At 46.8% G+C, this 18,276-nt stretch overlaps 1 protein-coding gene across 2 annotated transcripts in view; it reads right to left on the bottom strand.

Annotated features, from left to right (window-relative positions):
- Positions 1-18,276, bottom strand: part of LOC115106432 (protein dopey-1-like) — a 37,774-nt gene that overhangs the window by 7,338 nt on the left and 12,160 nt on the right. The window contains exons 14-29 of one of the 2 annotated variants that reach the window (XM_029629179.2): positions 16,730-16,951; positions 14,531-15,026; positions 14,000-14,283; positions 13,266-13,418; positions 13,015-13,115; positions 10,326-10,600; positions 8,772-10,052; positions 7,674-8,577; positions 5,938-6,049; positions 4,050-4,232; positions 3,373-3,498; positions 3,123-3,257; positions 2,226-2,281; positions 1,737-1,841; positions 857-923; positions 343-487 (exon numbers count right to left, since the gene is read on the bottom strand). In XM_029629179.2, coding sequence (XP_029485039.2) covers positions 343-487; positions 857-923; positions 1,737-1,841; positions 2,226-2,281; positions 3,123-3,257; positions 3,373-3,498; positions 4,050-4,232; positions 5,938-6,049; positions 7,674-8,577; positions 8,772-10,052; positions 10,326-10,600; positions 13,015-13,115; positions 13,266-13,418; positions 14,000-14,283; positions 14,531-15,026; positions 16,730-16,951 — 4,645 coding nt within the window. Of the gene's footprint in view, positions 1-342; positions 488-856; positions 924-1,736; positions 1,842-2,225; positions 2,282-3,122; positions 3,258-3,372; positions 3,499-4,049; positions 4,233-5,937; positions 6,050-7,673; positions 8,578-8,771; positions 10,053-10,325; positions 10,601-13,014; positions 13,116-13,265; positions 13,419-13,999; positions 14,308-14,530; positions 15,027-16,729; positions 16,952-18,276 lie in introns of both variants that reach the window. The other variant, XM_029629197.2, reaches the window with a different exon arrangement.

Genomic DNA, 18,276 nt, shown 5'->3' with positions numbered 1-18,276 from the left:
ACACACATGCAGACGCACGCTGTACGTGAGCACAATCAAATGTCCACACTAACATAACCTACCATTTTGAATGCATTCCCAATACATCGGGTCATTGTAAGTGGTATGATAGTGTGGATATTGAAACACAGCCATACATTCAGTCACACAAGAAACACCTCTGAAATCGGCACATTCCTGATTAAGGGTGTGTTCATTAGGGGCCAAACGGAAGAAAACGGACTGAAACAGGGAGGGACTTCGCTGGACTTGTCCAATAAGAATTTGGTGCCCCAATGAACATGAAGCTGACGTATTGTACACAACTAGCACAGACCGCCAGGGTCCTCTCATCGCTCCTACCCTCTACGTCTTGCTCCAGGCTGGTCCCGTCCACCACGATCTGTGGCGACGCCTTGACCTCCAGGTTCCTCCTCAGCCAGGTGGTCTGCTCCAGAGAGGAGCCTGCGATGGTTCCGATGGCCTCCACCACCTTGTGGGTCACATCCTGCACACACACACACGGACACAGACAGTGAATAATCATACTGGCTTCATTACAATACTGCCATACCACTTACGTAAAATGCATGCCCAATACATTGCTTCAATCCAATTGGTATGCTGGGGTAATAATGGAACGGAACTCTTGAATTGAATTTATTTGGGTAAAAACATGTTCAGCAATATGTACATTGTATTCCCAGAAGATAGCACATACAAGTATTATTCAAAACACTTGATTCCGAAGTGGTCCTCGATGGGGCTTACCTCGATGAATATTATCTTATATTTTCTAGGAGATAAGAATTGTGAATGTCATCTTTAAGATAAAATAATAAATAGTGAATCCTTTTGCATTTGGACTGAGGCTTACTTGCAGCTCCCGCTGGTCCTTCTTGCTCTCCAGGTTCGGGTTCTTGAGGATGAACTCATTCAGAACTCTGGGGAAGAGACAGATGGATAGGTTAGTCTGGTGGCTGCATATGTACAGCGTAGATAAGGGGACAGGAGTGATGTTGGAAGTGAGAGAGGGCAGAGTCTCAGAGAGTGTTGTAAAGCTCAGTTATATAGTAAGGAATCGCAGAGCTCTTCCCCTTTGTGGTTGTAGCTTCCAAACAACAGGCTCACAACATCACATGGATATCCACGTATCCAGCAGTGTCAACGATAGCTTGCAAGATTCTCCCTCCTCCTCCAATTAGCTAATTCGAGCCCTGAACGCTGATTGGCTGACAGCTGTGGTATATCAGGTGCTCTAATTACTTTAGTAAGCAGATTATAATAGTAATAAGGCACCTGGGCATTTGTGGTATATGGCCAATATACCACGGCTAAGGGGTGTGTCCAGGCGTTGCGTTGCGCGTAAGAACACCCCTTAGCCGTGGTATATTGGCCATATACCACACCTCCTCGGGCCTTATTGCTTAAATGTATCCTTGTGTCTTCATCCCCTTATTGAAATTGACTGGTCTTCGGTAGCTTGATCACTAGAGGTAGTGCCTGGTATAATTTATATTTATTTAACTAGGCAAGTCAGTTAAGAACAAATTCTTATTTACAATGACGGCCTACCCCGGCCAAACCCGGGCGACACTGGGCCAATTGTGTGGCGCCCTATGGGACTCCCAATCACGGCCGGATGTGATACAGCCTGGATTCGAACCAAGGACAGTAGTGACGCCTCTTGCACTGAGATGCAGTGCCTTAGACCACTGCGCCACTCCGGGAGCTGGTGTGTGTGTGTATGGTCTAACCCCAGTATGAGGAACTGTCCAGGAGCAGGCAGCCCCAGCTGTACAGAGTCCTTCAGTAGGGCCAGCAGAGACGGCCAACTGTCCACCAGACCGGACACAGGGATCCTACATAGACCGACAGGCAAGATACAGTCACAAACAATGTTCTAATGATGGGTCAAGTATTAATTTAAGTCCGATACCTTTATAAACAGTTTAGTAACAATAATAGTAACGCTACAGAACTCAATGAATTCGACTATCGAAGTAATGAAATTCAGGGGTTTTATCTGAAATTAAATAAATTGTATTCTAAACGCTCAACACACTTGACATACAAAAATGTCAAACTAAACATGACATCGCATGAACTAAACTACAAAAGAGGTGAAACTCAAACTAATTGATTGTTTTAGGATTCACATGGATTTTCATTGCCAACATCTCATATATTTGCTACCTATGCTCAACACACTTGACAGACAGGTGGAGGAGGGCAGTTGGTCTCACCTCTGAACATAGGCATAGAAGAACTGCAGCATGCACACCTCCAGAGACAGATGCTTCTACGGTGAGAAAGAGGGAAGACGAGTGAGAGAGGGGGAGGAGAGGGTTGAGGAAGAGGTGACACTGGACTACATTACATTTCATTAGAACATAATGAGGTCGTGGCAGGGAAGCTGCCAGTTTACTTTGATATACTGTAACAATAACATGGTATCTGTCCAATCAAATCAAAATCTAATTTTATTGGTCACATACACATGGTTAGCAGTTGTTAATGCGAGTGTAGCGAAATGCTGGTGCTTCTAGTTCTGACAGTGCAGTATTATCTAACAAGTACTCTAACAATTCCCCAACAACTACTTAATACACACAAATCTAAAGGGGTGAATGAAAATATGTACATATAAGTATACGGATGAGCGATGGCCGAGCGGCATAGGCAAGGTGCAGTAGATGGTATAAAACACAGTATATACATGTGATATGAGTAATGTAAGATATGTAAACATTATTAAAGTGGCATTGTTTAAAGTGACTAGTGATCCATTTATTAAAGTGGCCAGTGATTGGGTCTCAGTGTAGGCAGCAGCCTCTCTGACTTAGTGATGGCTGTTTAGCAGTCTGATGGCATTGAGATAGAAGCTGTTTTTAAATCTCTCGGCCCCAGCTTAATGGTAACATGTAATAGTAACAGAGGACCGACATTAGAGTGAATTAGGACTAACGCAAGCAGGAGGCTAGGAGTCGTGCAGCTTTTTATATAGTCATAAACTGTAACAAGGTTAGCGTAGCAGTGTGTTCTAAGGGTATGTATTGGGAAACGAATATGCCTTGTTTCAACGGTAAAACAGAGCATGCCAGTTTAGATTGCAGGCTATTGGGAGACCCCGCAGTACCAACCTTCTCTTTGGCGATGGCCGGCGGCTGCTTCAGGACCTCTTTGACCGTCTGCATCACGGTCTCAGTCCTCATGGCGCTGACCGACCGTACCAGCTCCACCAGCAACAGCTGCTCCTCACTGGCAGTGGGGATCACCTACACACACACGAACATGGACACAGACGGGGTAAGAGACCTCTGCGCCCTGCCATTAACCACAAAATGTATGTGTTTAGTAAGGGTTTCTGTCATGTTGGTTTCTGGAGCTTACCTTGTAAGCGGTAGTGGTCTTGACCTGCTTCCTCTCGTTCCACACGTAGGCGATAGCTGCCATGAAGTGGGCTCCGTGGTTCATGGAGATGGGTCCTAGCAGCTCCAGGATCTGCTGACGCAAGTTCTGAGGAGAAAGAGGAACGATTGAGCGCTCTACTCAGTGTCAGAAATAAGACCAGGCCGACGGGCAGTGGACGGTCCATCCTCCTTCAATAATGTTATGGTCCTGGGGAAACACACATGTTGTGCAAGCTTTTGTTCCAGTCCAGCGCTAATGGATACTTAGCCAAATCCTCAAATCAGGAGTACTGGGCTGAAACAAAAGCCTGCACATCCTGTAGGGGGCCTAGGAGCAGGATAGTTACGAGCTAGTAGCATAGGCATTTTGCTGCATCCACTATGACACCTGCTAAACTGTGTCCACTACCAAGAAAAACTTTGTTTTGATTATATTGAAGAACAATGATCTGGGTATCAACTGCAGGCACTCTTTTCACAGTATCGTGTAGACTCAGACTGAACTGTGCTGGCTATTATCACATTGTCCATTTCAGCACAGTTCCAGCAACTCTGGATGGATGAGTAACCAGAGCAGCTCAGTACAGCTTGGTTCGGCTCGCCTTAGTTTGATTCAGTACTGTGAAAAGGCTTAGGGTCAGGGTGTAGACGCAGTACCTTGGTGGATCCCAGGTTGATGTTGGAAGTGGATGCAGCGGAGGCGGCGGCTGGCCGGTCAGAGCAGTCGGCCTGGTACAGGACGCTCCACAGCAGGGTGACGGAGGACATGATGGTGTGGAGGATGGACAGGATCCCTGAGCGAGCCTCCGCCAGGTGCTTCTGGTCCACACTCGCCTGCAGCTGAGAGGAGAGATAGGGACATGGAGATACAGTCACTGGTGAAAGTCTGCACACCCCTTGCAGTCTTCATGTTTAGCTGCCTTAAAATTACATCTGAAAAGGGATTACATTCGATTTTTCCCCCTACCAACATACACAACCTACTCCACATTTTCAAAGTTAAAGAAAAATTATAGAAACATGAACAAATTAGTAAAAAAATGTAAAAGGAAGATGTATTGTCCTCACACCCCAGAGTTAACACATGGTGGAAACACCATTGGCAGCCATTTTTTTTTTAAATTGCTCAACTCAGTAAATGTGGATGGGAGACATTGATGGACAGCTATATTCAAACCTTGTCTCTACATTTCCAAGCAGATATTCAAGTCAGGACTGAGACTGGACTGTTCAGGAACACTCACCACCTCTTGGGAAAGCCATTCTGGTGTGTCTTCGGCATTAAAGCTTGTGTAATTGTCACACTGAAAAATAAAACTCTATCCCAGGGTAGAGAAACCACTCTATTGGGTTTCCCTCTAATTTTTTACCTGGGCTTTGCTTCTTTCAAATTTATTTTGATCATGACAAACCTCCCAGTCCCTGCCGGTGACAAGCATACCAATAACTTGATGCTGCATACCACTGCTGGCTTGCTTCTGAAGCTAAGCAGGGTTGGTCCTGGTCAGTTCCTGGATGGGAGAACAGATGCTGCTGGAAGTGGTGTTGGAGGGCCAGTAGGAGGCACACTTTCCTCTGGTCTAAAAAAATATCCCAATGCCCCAGGGCAGTGATTGGGGACACTGCCCTGTGTAGGGTGCAGTCTTTCGGATGGGACGTTAAACAGGTGTCCTGACTCTCTGAGGTCATTAAAGATCCCATGGCACTTATCGTAAGAGTAGGGGTGTTAACCACGGTGTCCTGGCTAAATTCCCAATCTGACCCTCAAACCATCATGGTCACCTAATAATCCCCAGTTTACAATTGGCTCATCCCCCTCCTCTCCCCTGTAACTGTTCCCCAGGTCGTTGCTGCAAATGAGAACATGTTCTCAGTCAACTTACCTGGTAAAATAAGGGATAAATAAAAAAAAATTTAAAAAAGCCATGATAATAGCAATCACGGTTTGAATATTGCTGTCCATCAATGACTCCCAACCAAATACACTGAGCTTGAGCAATTTTGACAATAACAATGGATATATGTTGCCCTAAGTGCAAAGTTGGTCAAATCTTATTCAGAATGATTTACAGCTTTAATGGCTGCCAAAGGTGCTTCCACCAACTATTAACTCTGGAGTGTGAGGCAATCAAGACATTGTATTTTTTTATTTATTAATTTGGGAAAATGTCCTATAATTTTCTTTCACTTTGAAAATGCTGTAGTAGGTTGTGTAGATCTGTACAGATAATGTCATACTCTTTAGATACAATTTTAAGGCAGCAAAATGTGAAGACTGTGCAAGAGGTGAGCAGACTTTCACGAGGCACTGTCAGCACACGCAAATCCTGTGACAGAGTAAAATACATACAAATACATAAAATGATGTAAAAGAACAAGCACAAATAGCTCTCTGAGAAGATGGAGGGAGGAATGAGTCAGAGTGCGTGCATGCAATGAAGGAGGTCTAATCGATGTGTAAATATGTGACATCAGCATTAAATCAATGCAGATATGACATGTCTGTCTACTTGGCAGTGCAGCGTGGCTGACTTAGCGCCCTCACCTGGTGATACTGGGAGGATGGGTCCAGTAGACAGTAGTGGATGATGGCTGTCACTCCTTCCAGTACTGTTAGAATCAAATCTGGCGGGATGCACAGGGCCATCCACTGAGGTCTGGAAGAGGGATAGTGGGGAAAGTATAAATGAATAGTCGCCGTTTGGTATATAAAAAAAACTATTTTGCCGTAAACAATTCATGTTGTCATAGAATATACAGTAACAATGTAGAATCTACAAAGTCATTAGTCAAAGGTGGGTAATTTGATGCAACTGCTGGTCAAGAGAGCCATCTTGTGGCAGCATCACTCAACCAATTTCTTACAAACAAACCCTCTGCTACAAAGCAGCTGTAAATCTATTGCCATGGATATGTACTTAAATTAACCAATTCATCCTCATACTTCACTAGCTAGGTTCATCTAATAGGCGACAGATTTTCAGGTGAATACTCAAAAATCTGTATAAAAGAACTTTGTATTTTCCCACCAGTGGTGCTTCCACCAAACTGAGTGGCTGTAGATAGAAACGCATGAACGATGAAGAAGAGCACATTAAAAGGTGTTTTTTCTTCTTAAAGGGATGGTTTGAGATTTTGCAAATGAAGCCCTTTATCTACTTTCCCAGAGCCAGATGAATTCGAGGATACCATTTTTATGTCGCCGTTTGCAGTTTGAAGGAAGATGCTAACTAGCGTTAGCGCAATGCCTGGAAGTCTATGGGAACAGCAAGCATGCCAGGTGTTCCTGTAGGCCTCAAGTCATTGCGTTAACGCTAGTTAGCATTGGCTCACAAAACTACCTCTAACTTCCTTCATACTGGATGCAGAGACAGACATAAATATGGTAGTTCATCTGATTTTGGGGAAATAGAGAAAGGGCTTCATTGCCACTATCCCTTTAAATTTTCAGGTACCAAATAGAAATATATAGTTCAATGTGTCATCATCTCATTTTCAACTGTACCGATGGGTTTGTCACACAAACTGTTAAATAGCAAATGTGCCCACTACGGTCTTGGCACGTGCGCTGTAGACAACAGTTTGCAGATACCTATATGATGACATTATTATGAAGATCAGTTTTATTTGTCAAATGGCAGCCAAGCATCGATTATCATGTCACCAGAATAAGACCAATGATATTGGCGCACCAAGCTCATCACCGTGCACTTTCACCAACCTTTTGAAGTTCATCATAACTTATTTCATCTGTAGCCTAATAAACTGCATGCTTTCTCCGAGTGGTAGTGGGAGGACCACACAACATATCATCGCGTGACTCCAAGTTTACTTTGGTTATTATATCAAATATTTGCGCATAAATCCACATTTTACTGACACAAAAAGGTCCCACCATGTCAAATAAACCAATTGACCCCCGACATTTATGAAATTGTCCCAACATTTCCTGTTTCTATTAGCCCGGTCGTGACTTCAGGTAATTCATGAAACGGTTGGATGGAAACCTGGTTACTAACAATCTGCTTGTAATTGTCTTCACACCAGATCCTGGTACAACAATATTCCCACTTTTACACTTCAGTTATTTATCAGACACTTTCATCCAGAGTGACTTACAATCAGTGCATTCAACTTAAGTAGGTAGACCTAAAAACACAGACAAACCCTTCAATACAGCCACTAACCAGTACTGATGGATGGGTGGATATGGATGTCTCAGCACCATCTCAAAATGCCTAGCTCATATGGGCCTATAAGAAACTATCCTATAGCAGTTACCTGGTGTCTGTGATGGCGGTCTCATAGCGGTACTGCTGAATGAGGTTATCCAGGTTCCTACAGAGCTGCAGTGTGACCGAGGCCACCACCCTGCGCAGTACCTTGCCCATATAGGGCAGCGTGGCCGTGATCAGGCCGATCCACTGCGGGTGCATCTTACACGCGTGGTGCTGGTGCAGTGCCCGGATCACCGCACACAAGAACATGCCCTGCGCCGTGATAGGCTGCCCGTGAAGGTACTGCAGCGACGTCATTGGCTGCTGTGGGTTCATGTGCTCCACCTCGCCTCCCAGCAGTTCGAAGCCCGACCCTGCCCCGCTCCCCATCCCTAACGTTACACCCCCTAATGTTACACCCCCCGGGACGACCACGGGCCCTCCGTCGGCGCCCTCCTCGGCGGGCACTAGGACCCTGTGCTCCAGCACCACCAGGCTCTGGAGAAGCCTGAGCAGCTGGGACTGAACAGCGCTGCAGCCGTCCATTTGATCTTCTGAGAGGTTGATGACACTGTCCTCTGAGAGACCCTCCTCCTGGGAGGCCACGTTGACGGAGGCCGCCCGCTGCTCGTGCCACTTCTGGGCCGAGAAGATGGAGGAGAGCAGGCAGTGGAGCACCACCTTCTGGACCTTACACTTGGACAGCACGTCGCTGATGAAGCTGGCAAAGCCTTTGGCCGAGCCGCCGGTCACCTTGGACAGCTCGCTGAAGAGAAGGGTGAGGACCTCCAAGCTGGTCAGCTGCATGGCCCGGTTGCCCGCCAGGTCGGTGGCAGCCGTGCCCACGTGGGCAGAGTAGTAGGAGCGCAGGAAGTAGAGGCAGAGGGAGATGATGATCTCTAGGAACATGGCGCTGCGGAACGAGTGGGAGTGGCTGTCCTGGGAGATGGGGCAGTAGAAGTCCTTACCTGGGAGGAGAAGGAGATTGAACACCACATTATTCTACATTCTAATAACAAGAAACATCCGATTGTATGGTTTTTAGGGTAGCTCTTATCCAGCGCAACTTACACCTCTGGAATACGTTTGAATTGTTTAGTTAATTTGTGTTTAACTGTCCTTTATCTGTGTATTTATGCATTAAAAAAAATATATGACTTGCCCATGACGGAGACGCGGTGGCGTGCCAGCAGGTTCTGCAGCAGTGACAGCTGGGGTGTGTAGGTGTTGTTGATGCTCGTGGTGGAGATGGCGTCCACGAAGTCCGATGGCACCGCCCGCAGCATGGCGGCAATGGCCGAAAGGGCGTGCAGCGTGCGGGATGAGTCGTACAGCTGCAGGTAGAGCAGCACGTGCTGGTAGAGGGGGTGGATGTTGAACCGAGGAGGCGAGGCAGAAGCTCTACGCCCCACTCTCCCGTTGGGACCATTGTCCCCGCTCACGTCTCCAACCCCACTGGGCGAGCCGGTGTCACTCTCGATCTCGGACACCTCACCTTCTCCGCAGCTGTACCAGTTCTCCAGATCCAGGCTGTCTCCGAAGAAGATGCTGGGCGGCCGGAGCTTCTCGGCCTGCACAGCTTTCCTCTGCCTCTCCTCGTCCTTCCTCTTGCTCTTCTTCACTTTGGGCTTTGCGCCGGGGGACTTGTCTTGCAGACGCTCCATGATCTTCCCCTTGAGGCTGAGCTGGGTGCTGCTGTGGGAGCGCTTACGGGCCCGCTGGTCCACAACGTCCAAACGGAGGCTCCGGTCGTGAGGGGTGGCCGGGCCCGAGCTATCCTGTAGGGTCACGATGGAGGGGGACGAGCTGTGGCGAGTGATGACCTCGTGGTGCCTCTCCCCCTCCTCCCCTGTCTGGTCCGGTGGGGTGACATGGAAGAACCCCAGGGTGCCACCCGCTAACATCTCAAGGCGGTGAGAGGGGGCGTGGGGGCCTGAATCGAGCCGAAGACCGGTTGGCGTATCTGACGAGGAGCTATCGGAGTCCGTCTGCGCCCACGCTTCAGAGGGGGACGGCGTTTCAGGTGGCCCCTCCTCCTCTCCCATACCCACCACCCTGTCTATCAACTCATTTAACACTGACAACACAGCCTCTTCTAGTGAACCCTCCTCATCAGGAACCATACTGTCTGACTCTATAAGGAAAGGGACTTGGTCGGAACCACATCCGTTCACTGTGCTGCAGGTGCTGTCTGGCTCCTCGAAGCTGCCATTGTCTATGGAGGAGGAGTGTGAGCTGCTGGACTCAGAGCCGTGGTGGTGGGGTTCCCCCTGCTGGTCAGGAGGATGGCAGTCACCCCTCAGCACCAGGTTCTCACTGCTCAGGCTGAGCAGGGACAGGCTGTCACTCAGAGGGTTGACTGTCAGGCAGAAGGGCTCCATGTCGCCCAATGGCAGCCCTCGGAGCCCTGACTTCAGAGAGTCCCCTGGCATCTGGCTGAAGTCTGAGAAAAGAAGAGAAGAGGATGTTACATACTGTTTATGCAAATAAATTAGGGAGTCGAAATGAACCGTGAACTAGATTCACTCCAAACCAACGTTCACCAAACGACACTGATCCTTTAGAGCTATAGACTTTTCTTCCAGCCCAACATTAAACAATCATGAGATGAGTGTTGAATCTATTAGCGAACAAAATCCTGCACTGTCCTGTATCTCTTCACGACCATGGCTGTCCTATCCACCACCATTCTAACCCGTGTCTCCCCTCTACTCACTGTCACAGACTCCCGAGTCCCTCATGTAGATGGGTTCTGAGGTGTCCTGTTCGGCCTGGGCGTTGTGGTTAGGGACCTCCTGGGCCCAGTGGCGCTGGGCCTGGACGCGCTGGATGGACACACGGTGGGTCTTGGGGTGCAGCAGCAGCAGCAGGAGGGGCTCCAGGACCCGGGCGATGTCGTGTCTCTGGAGCACCTGGTTGAGCCAGGCCCGGCCCACTGCGCTGGCCGACGCATCCCAGTAACTTAGACTGTCCAGCATGATGAACAGAGACCTGGGAGGGAGAGAGAGAGAAAAGAAGACAGCAGAGATATTCATTTGTAATGGCAAAGGGGTAGCGTGTCTTTGATATATATATATATCTATCCTATTCTCCGCTTCTGTAGTTGATGCATTGGTAGTACCCAACTCGCTAACTGCCTGGTACTCAGCAATCTATTGTCCCTCTAATCCGACTGATAAAAAAATGACAGCAATAATCACATCAAACATTTCAAGACTGAATTATAAGAATCTGAAAGTGGTGATGGCGGGAGTTCATTCATCTTCATCAATGGCGGTCAAATTATTTTGGGTGGGTGTTTGGGAGTATCATGCTTGTAAACCTCAGCATTAGGCTACAATGGTTGACCTCATTGTGATCAATCAATTCAAAGAAAGAAATTAAACAACAGGTTGAAACTGAGTGGGAAAACATGGTAGTCATGGATCTTGTTTCAAAGCGAAATGCTTGTGCTTCTAGTTCCGACAGTGCAGTAATATCTAACAAGTAATCTAACAATTTCACAACTACCTTATACACACAAGTGTAAAGGAATGAATAAGAATGTACATATATATGAACCCAAGCCCCCCAAAAAGCCTCAATTCAAATAATTATTGTGCTGTTATAAAATACATATAGCTCTGCCTAAGCCTATCTTAAAGCTTATACATACACTGAGTGTACAAAACATTAAGGACACCTGCTTTTTCCATGACAGACTGACCAGGTAAATCCATGATCCCTTATTGATGTCACTTGTTAAATCCAGTTCAAATCAGTGTAGATGAAGGGGAGGGCACCGGTTAAAGAAGGAGTATTAAGACTCAAGGCAATAGAGCCATGGATTGTGTATGTGTGCTATTCAGAGGGTGAATGGGCAAGACACTGAGTTTTCTAAACATCTTGTGTATCTAAATTGCCCCTATGCGGTTGACCTCGGACAGTGACGTTTATATCTCACTCTAAAATACTGAGCAGCTGTTCGGTTCCTCTTGAAAGATAATAAAATATCTACTGCTGCACCGTACAGGCGCTGTACACCCCGGTCTCATCATGACCAACGCTCCCATCTCTCCTGTCATCTGTCACTGGAAGGTCTATTCTCCTGACTGTCAGACCTGCCCCCTCTGACACTGCATCAACAAAAGATTTAAGTGCCTTCGAACGGCGTATGTTAGTAGGTGCCAGGCGCACCGGTTTGTGTCAAGAATTGCAACGCTGCTGGGGTTCACACACTCAACAGCTTCCCGTTCAGATTGAGAACGGTCCACCAGCCAAAGGACATCCAGACAACTTGACAACTGTGGGAAGCATTGGATTCAACATGGGCCAGCATCCCTGTGGAACGCTTGACACCTTGTGTCAACACTTGAGTCCCAACGAATTGAGGCTATTCTGAGGGCAAAGGGGGCTGGGGGTTTACTAGCGATGTTCCCGAATAGATTTCACTTGGTTTTCGATGTTGTGGCTTAAGTGGGCTACTGTCCGTTACCAAATTAAGCACTGGGTAGCTTGCAAGGACAGGGTTGGAGTCTGGCATACGTAGTATGAGCTGGTTAATGCGTGGAGTGAAAGACATTCTTATAAGCCCACAAATTTGTACATGCAATTCCGCTGTAGCCTACAACCGGAGTAGCCTACCCGGCATGATTGAAAAAGGAACCATGGGAAAGCGCATCCTCCATATCCTATTAGAGTGCATACGGATTACTTGTCTTTTTTCCCCTGTTCCTGCCTAGCTGATAATGGCACCATTCTAAGTCAAAAACAATCATTCACAGTTAAAGTTGCCAAATAACTACAAATCAACCGTACAGGACCTCCATGTACGCACTCAGCTCAATAATCGTTTGGGGAAAATGTCCTTTCTATTTTATTCTGGCTAAGATCAAATATATTCGTATAACTCTAAAATAATATAATGGTAAGGGAATTATAAGCATATCTTGTCTGCTCAATGAACTAGTCTACAGCCTAGGCTGCCATTCTATGCTATTCAGTTCTTCTGAGACACATTCCATTCATATGTTTCTTCATGGATTTATTGTGATGGCGTATATTAATAATCCACCGAGCGTCAATCTAAGTAACCTCATTTAAAAAAAGATCCCTATCAAAATAGGGTCAGATTATGGTAGAGACATGTTTTTAGCATGGGCTGCATCTCAATCCATCCAATGTCGGCAACAGTGGCATTTGTCGGACCATGAGACATCCCGAAAATCGGTACTCTCACAAAAACATCTGTAGCGTCCGAACGGTATGTGTGTGTGTGTGCGTGCGTGTGTGAGAGAAAGAGACAGAAAAAGAGTATGAGACATGTATCACATTAATATATTAGCAGCTGTTTTGTCCACCCTTGATAAAACAAGGGACAAAACCAAACTTTCACAGTGGCAAGTCAATAGAGAGGGAAAGCCTACCTGTCAAAGGTACGGTTGAAAGGGGAAGACTTGGTGATGTTCAAGTCTCTGGTCAGATGCCAAAGCACAGAGAACTTCACATGGGCCTCGAGACGGATTTTCTGAGAAAACACACAGAAGTCTTAGATGACGTGTGTGGAACGCGTGTGTGTCGGAGCATATTCCTTCAGGCATACAGGACTCTTACAAGCATACCGTGAAGCTGTGTGTGTTCCTATGTGTCTGACTGCACATGTACTGGGCAGACCAACCTTGTCTCTGTGCATGAGCTGCTGGCTGATGACGTCCTCACAGGTGCTGGAGGAGGGCACCAGGTTGTGGAGCTGGTAGAAGAGCTCCACGCTGCGCTGGTGGTGCTGAGGGGCCCCCTCCCCCAACTGTCCCCAGAGGATAAGGGCCACACTCTGGAGAGGTGAGGGGGAAGGAGGAGGGAGGTCGTGTTACAGAGAGACTTAAAACTTGTGTCATGGTGAGCAACGGAGAGATTTCTTAGGATAGGTTTATTACCATTTATCATGCTGAAAAATGTATTTATCAACATACATTTCTACCATTTATCATGCTGAAAAATGTATTTATCAACATACGTTTCTACCATTTATCATGCTGAAAAATGTATTTATCAACATACATTTCTACCATTTATCATGCTGAAAAATGTATTTTTCAACATTCGTTTCTACCATTTATCATGCTGAAAAATGTATTTATCAACATACATTTCTACCAGAGACCTAAAGCTTCCAAGATGTGTCATACTTATCAACATACATTTCTACCATTTATTATGTTGAAAAATGTACTTATCAACATACATTTCTACCATTTATCATTTGACCATTTACCATGGTGAGCAATGACAAAGAGAAAGTTTCTTCCATTTATCATGCTGAGCTACATTCTGTGTCCTCTGTACTGAACCAGCTCTAAGCATCTCAATCATATCAGATGCAAATAAGCCACACATTTCCTCCCTGTGACTTACCTTGAAGAAGTCCGTCTTCTCTGCAATGTACTTCAGGATTCCCTGCGTGAGTGGTGGCCTGATCACCACAGCAACGCGGCCCTGGCTGGGGCTCATGGGCTGGGTGGAGTCAGGGTTGCCGCCGGCGATGCTGCCCTCGGCGGTGACCATGGCGACAGACTGGGTGAGGCCCACCAGGTCCATGACCAGGGAGATGGCCACGGCCTGGACGCTGAAGTCACTGGCCAGGCAGCAGGCGTCCATCAGGGTCTGCAGCCACACGGCAGGACACATCTGCTCGCTGTCTGCAGGAGAGAATAGAAACGACACTGTATTGAGAAAAAGGGAGAAGACATACAATAGTAAATAGCTGTAGTCCAGATGTGCTCATCTAACACAAAGAAGATATGCTTAACATATGGAGAAGGGTATGAGATTATCATATCAAAATGGAATGTAGTTAACCGCTTCTCCAGCCATAGTGAAAATCTGTTAATCTGCACAGAGCCAGTATTGTAACTAAAACGTGGTCACACTGTCCGTCCGTCTTACCAGTCTGCTCCTTAGGCGGAGGCGTTGACTTGAGGTTGCCCTCGGCGATGTAGACAGGGAAGCTGGAGCACTCCAGGAAGAGCTGGCAGGCAGCAGTAAAAGCCGCCAGACACTCCCTTTGCCCCGGGACCTCAACCACGTCACGGCCGTTGTGCTGGGCACTGCCCTCTGGTTCCGCTCGCACCACATCGCTCCTCTCGCCCCCAGCTCCCTCTACCATCCCCGGGGTGATGTAAAGGGTGACCAGGCGGGAGAGGAAGTGCTGGAAGTGCTCCAGGCAGCACTGCATGACGGGCTTGTCCTGCGGCTTGTTCTGGGAGGCTGGGAGGGAGCTGCTGCAGCCCGTCTTGAGGGAAGGCTGAGTGGGTGCTGGTTCCTCAGAGGCCTGGTACTGGACAAAGTCTGTGAAGCCACTCTCGGAGGAGCGACTGCTGTTGGGGTTCTCCCCTGTCTCAAACACCTCGCCAGTGGGGAGCTCCAGAGTAGCGGGCAGGGGCTGGGGAGAGAGAGCAGGAAGAAGAGAGGAGAAAGGAGAAGAGAATCAAACACAGACAGTAACAATACATATCAGGAGTGGAAACAAAAAGGTGTCCATCTTAAAAAATCTGGAAACCGAAAACAGTACCCCTGTTTTAGGATGGCCAGCGGGGACCAAAGTGCATCAGGTCAAGATAAGAGTGCAGGTCTCTCAGGAGACTAGGAGGGAGAGGATTTCTAAGCACTCCCTGACAGACCCCCCCCCTCCACCTTGGGCACCCACAGCAGACAGGGAAGTGCACAGCTGATGCCCCAAACTGAATGGACTCCTCTACTACACCCTACATACAGCTCCCTCCCTGCATCATGCCAGCCAGCTTAGGACATATCGACAGAGCCCCACTCCCACATTGCCATGCCACAAGAAAGCCCCAGGGCATTCTCAGCATGCAGTGTAGCGGGCTGAGGCTACACATTCTGGCGCCAGGACTCAGATGGCAAACTACGTCCTGTAAATGTCCCCAGGAGGGTAGCTGGAGAACAGGAGGAAGGGAGAGAGGGAAGCCTTCCACACCAATGGAGCAAACAGACCCAAGGGGAAACCATCGGGTGGGCTGATCCTCCTCGGAGAGAAAGAGAGGCTCAGCTGTTTGTTAGTTACCACTTGTGTGTGTCTCTATGTGCTCCCCTCCCCTGCACCTCTCCCAGGCCTCTACCTCCAGCCTAGGATTCTGTCAGCTTTTAGTCAAGCCTTACTGAGCACTGAAACACTACCAGACCGCCAGGTAACAGACGGGGGGGCGGAGAAAGTAGACTGATCCCAGCTTCTAACACCTCTGTCTGGGGAGAGAGGGAGGGACAGTTCTCCAGCTACCCTCCAGTCCTGGAGCGGGGACCACCCAGCCAAATTGAGGGGGTAGAAGGGTGGGGGCCAGCTCAGGGACCAGGGGACACCATGAGGGCCTTGGATGGTTGTTTATGTTTTTGAGGGCGAGGGAAGCAGACCAAACTGAGGAGCCCTGCTCTGATGGTTTTATTTGGCAGGAAGTGAAAGAAGTGACATTCGTGTACTATCAAAGGTAGTCAGTCATCAGTTTGGAGCTGAAAGATGGACAAAGTTTTAATTTTCAAAGTGAGAATCAATGAACGTGGGAAGTATGTTTGCTTTTGAACATAATTTGGTTCCATTTCATCTCCGCTGGACAAAGACAAAAGGCAAAAACGATTTAACCTTCGCATGGATTTCACATACTGTTCAGAGATAAAAAAGGAACCGTTTTCTTTTATGATCAACCAAACGCTCAGAGACAATACGCTAAAGCAAACTGTGTTAAGGCAGGGAAGAACTAGGATGACAACAGGATGCTTTCAGACTTGGCAGAGGTGATGATTGAAGCTCATTCATCACCACCAAAATCTTTACGGGATCAAATGGAACTGGGTTAAAAGCGTAAATCAGGATAGACAGTTAGACAGTTGGTTATGTCATGAAAAGGTAGCCAAAAGATTATCCTTATTACCTGGGAAATGTCTGCAGAAAATATTGATTCACCATAAATCTAAGCATCTATTTTAGATACATTCTACATATGCATACAATGATTAAAAAGAAACTTGCATATAAACAACAAAAGCTATAGAATATGCTCTGGCTGTAACAACCAAGGTTAATCTAACTCGTATAGGTGTCCCGGGCGGGGGCACCATCTCAGTACTTCTTACCCGTTTCTCCTCCTTAGCAGAGGCTGTGGAGGCGAGGGGGCCCGTGGGCAGGGACAGGGGGGGCACCAAGGGGGGCTGCACCTTGCTGAGGATCTTGGAGCAGAGGCGCAGGCAGTGGGTGAGCTCCCCAAGGCCCAGGGCCGGGAGGTGAGAGGTCAGGGCAGACACCATGCGCAGCAGCAGCTGGGGAAGGTGCTCCGTCTGGATCTCTATGTAGGTCTCCTGAAGGGAGGAGGAAGAGGAGGGTGAGAGGGCTCTGGAGAATAGGGGAGTCGCCACTCGCCTGGTGACTGGAGATGGAAATTAGATGCCTAGATTCATCTGGTACAATGCATCACATTACTTGATTTGTGTTTAAAAGTGTAAATAGTCCCTGTCAAATAAATGTAATAAAATAAATAGGCAGCATCAAGTATGTCTGAGAAAGCTCGTTGGAGATTGATGTAATTAAAATCAAATTCCGAATCTATATTAGATGTTTATTATTATTAGTTATCGGCACAACGCTGTGGTTAGTCTCTCGATTCTTTAAAATAAGTCTACACATTAGAGAAATAATCTGTGGTTGTTTTGGGCCCCAGTACCACGTCCAATGAGTGAAAGGGGGACACCTAGTCAGTTGTATAACAGAATGCAAAAAAAAACTAAAATGTGTCTGAATACTTATGTCAATGAGATATATTTCTGTATTTAATTTTCAATAAATTTGCAACACATTCTATGAACATGTTTTCACTTTGTCATTATGGGGTATTGTGTGTAAATGGGTGAGAGAACATTTTTTTTAAAATCCATTTTAAATTCAGGCTGTAAACAACAAAATGTGGAATAAGTCAAGGGGTATAAATACTTTCTGAAGGCATGGTATATCCTTCCATCAAGACAAAAAATGGAGGCAAGGCAAAAAAAACGGGTACATTTCTTTCTTTTTTTTTGTTGTTGCCTGCTGCATCTCAGGCTCTGTAGTCGTCACGCTGTTTCTCTTTACAAGAATCCAACCGTTCTTACCTTTCTAACAGTACTAAGCAGGTGCTTGTAGGATGTATAGCGCCTTCAGAAGGTATTCACACCCCTTTTCCCACATTTTGTTGTGTTACAGCCTGCATTGAGATTGTGTCACTGGCTAGGACGAGGGAGGTCTTTTTGTTAATACAAATAAATGGAATATGGCTAAGCACAGGCAAAATCCAAGAGGAAAGCTGATTTTAGAAATGTTTACAAATTGGTTAAAAACGAAAAGCTGAAATATCTTGAGTCAATAAGTATTCAACCTACTTGTTATGGCAAGCGTAAATAAATGTAGGCGTAAAAATATGCTTAACAAGTCACATAAGTTGACTGGACTCACTGTGTGCAATAAGTGTTTAACATGCTTTTTAAACGACTACCCCCATCTCTGTACAGTTATCATAGAATGATCTAAGGTCCTTCAGTCCAGCAGTGAATTTCATGCACAGATTCAACCACAAAGACCAGGGAGGCTTTCCAATGGTTTGCCCCGAAAATAAAGAAGTTGACATTCGAATATCCCTTTGAGAATGGTGTCA

The sequence above is a fragment of the Oncorhynchus nerka genome, linkage group LG3 (genome assembly GCF_034236695.1).
Source record: "Oncorhynchus nerka isolate Pitt River linkage group LG3, Oner_Uvic_2.0, whole genome shotgun sequence".
In the NCBI taxonomy this organism is placed as follows: Eukaryota; Metazoa; Chordata; class Actinopteri; order Salmoniformes; family Salmonidae; genus Oncorhynchus; species Oncorhynchus nerka.
The sequence above is the reverse complement of the archived record's forward strand: the minus strand, read 5'-3'. Positions and strand labels throughout refer to the sequence as shown.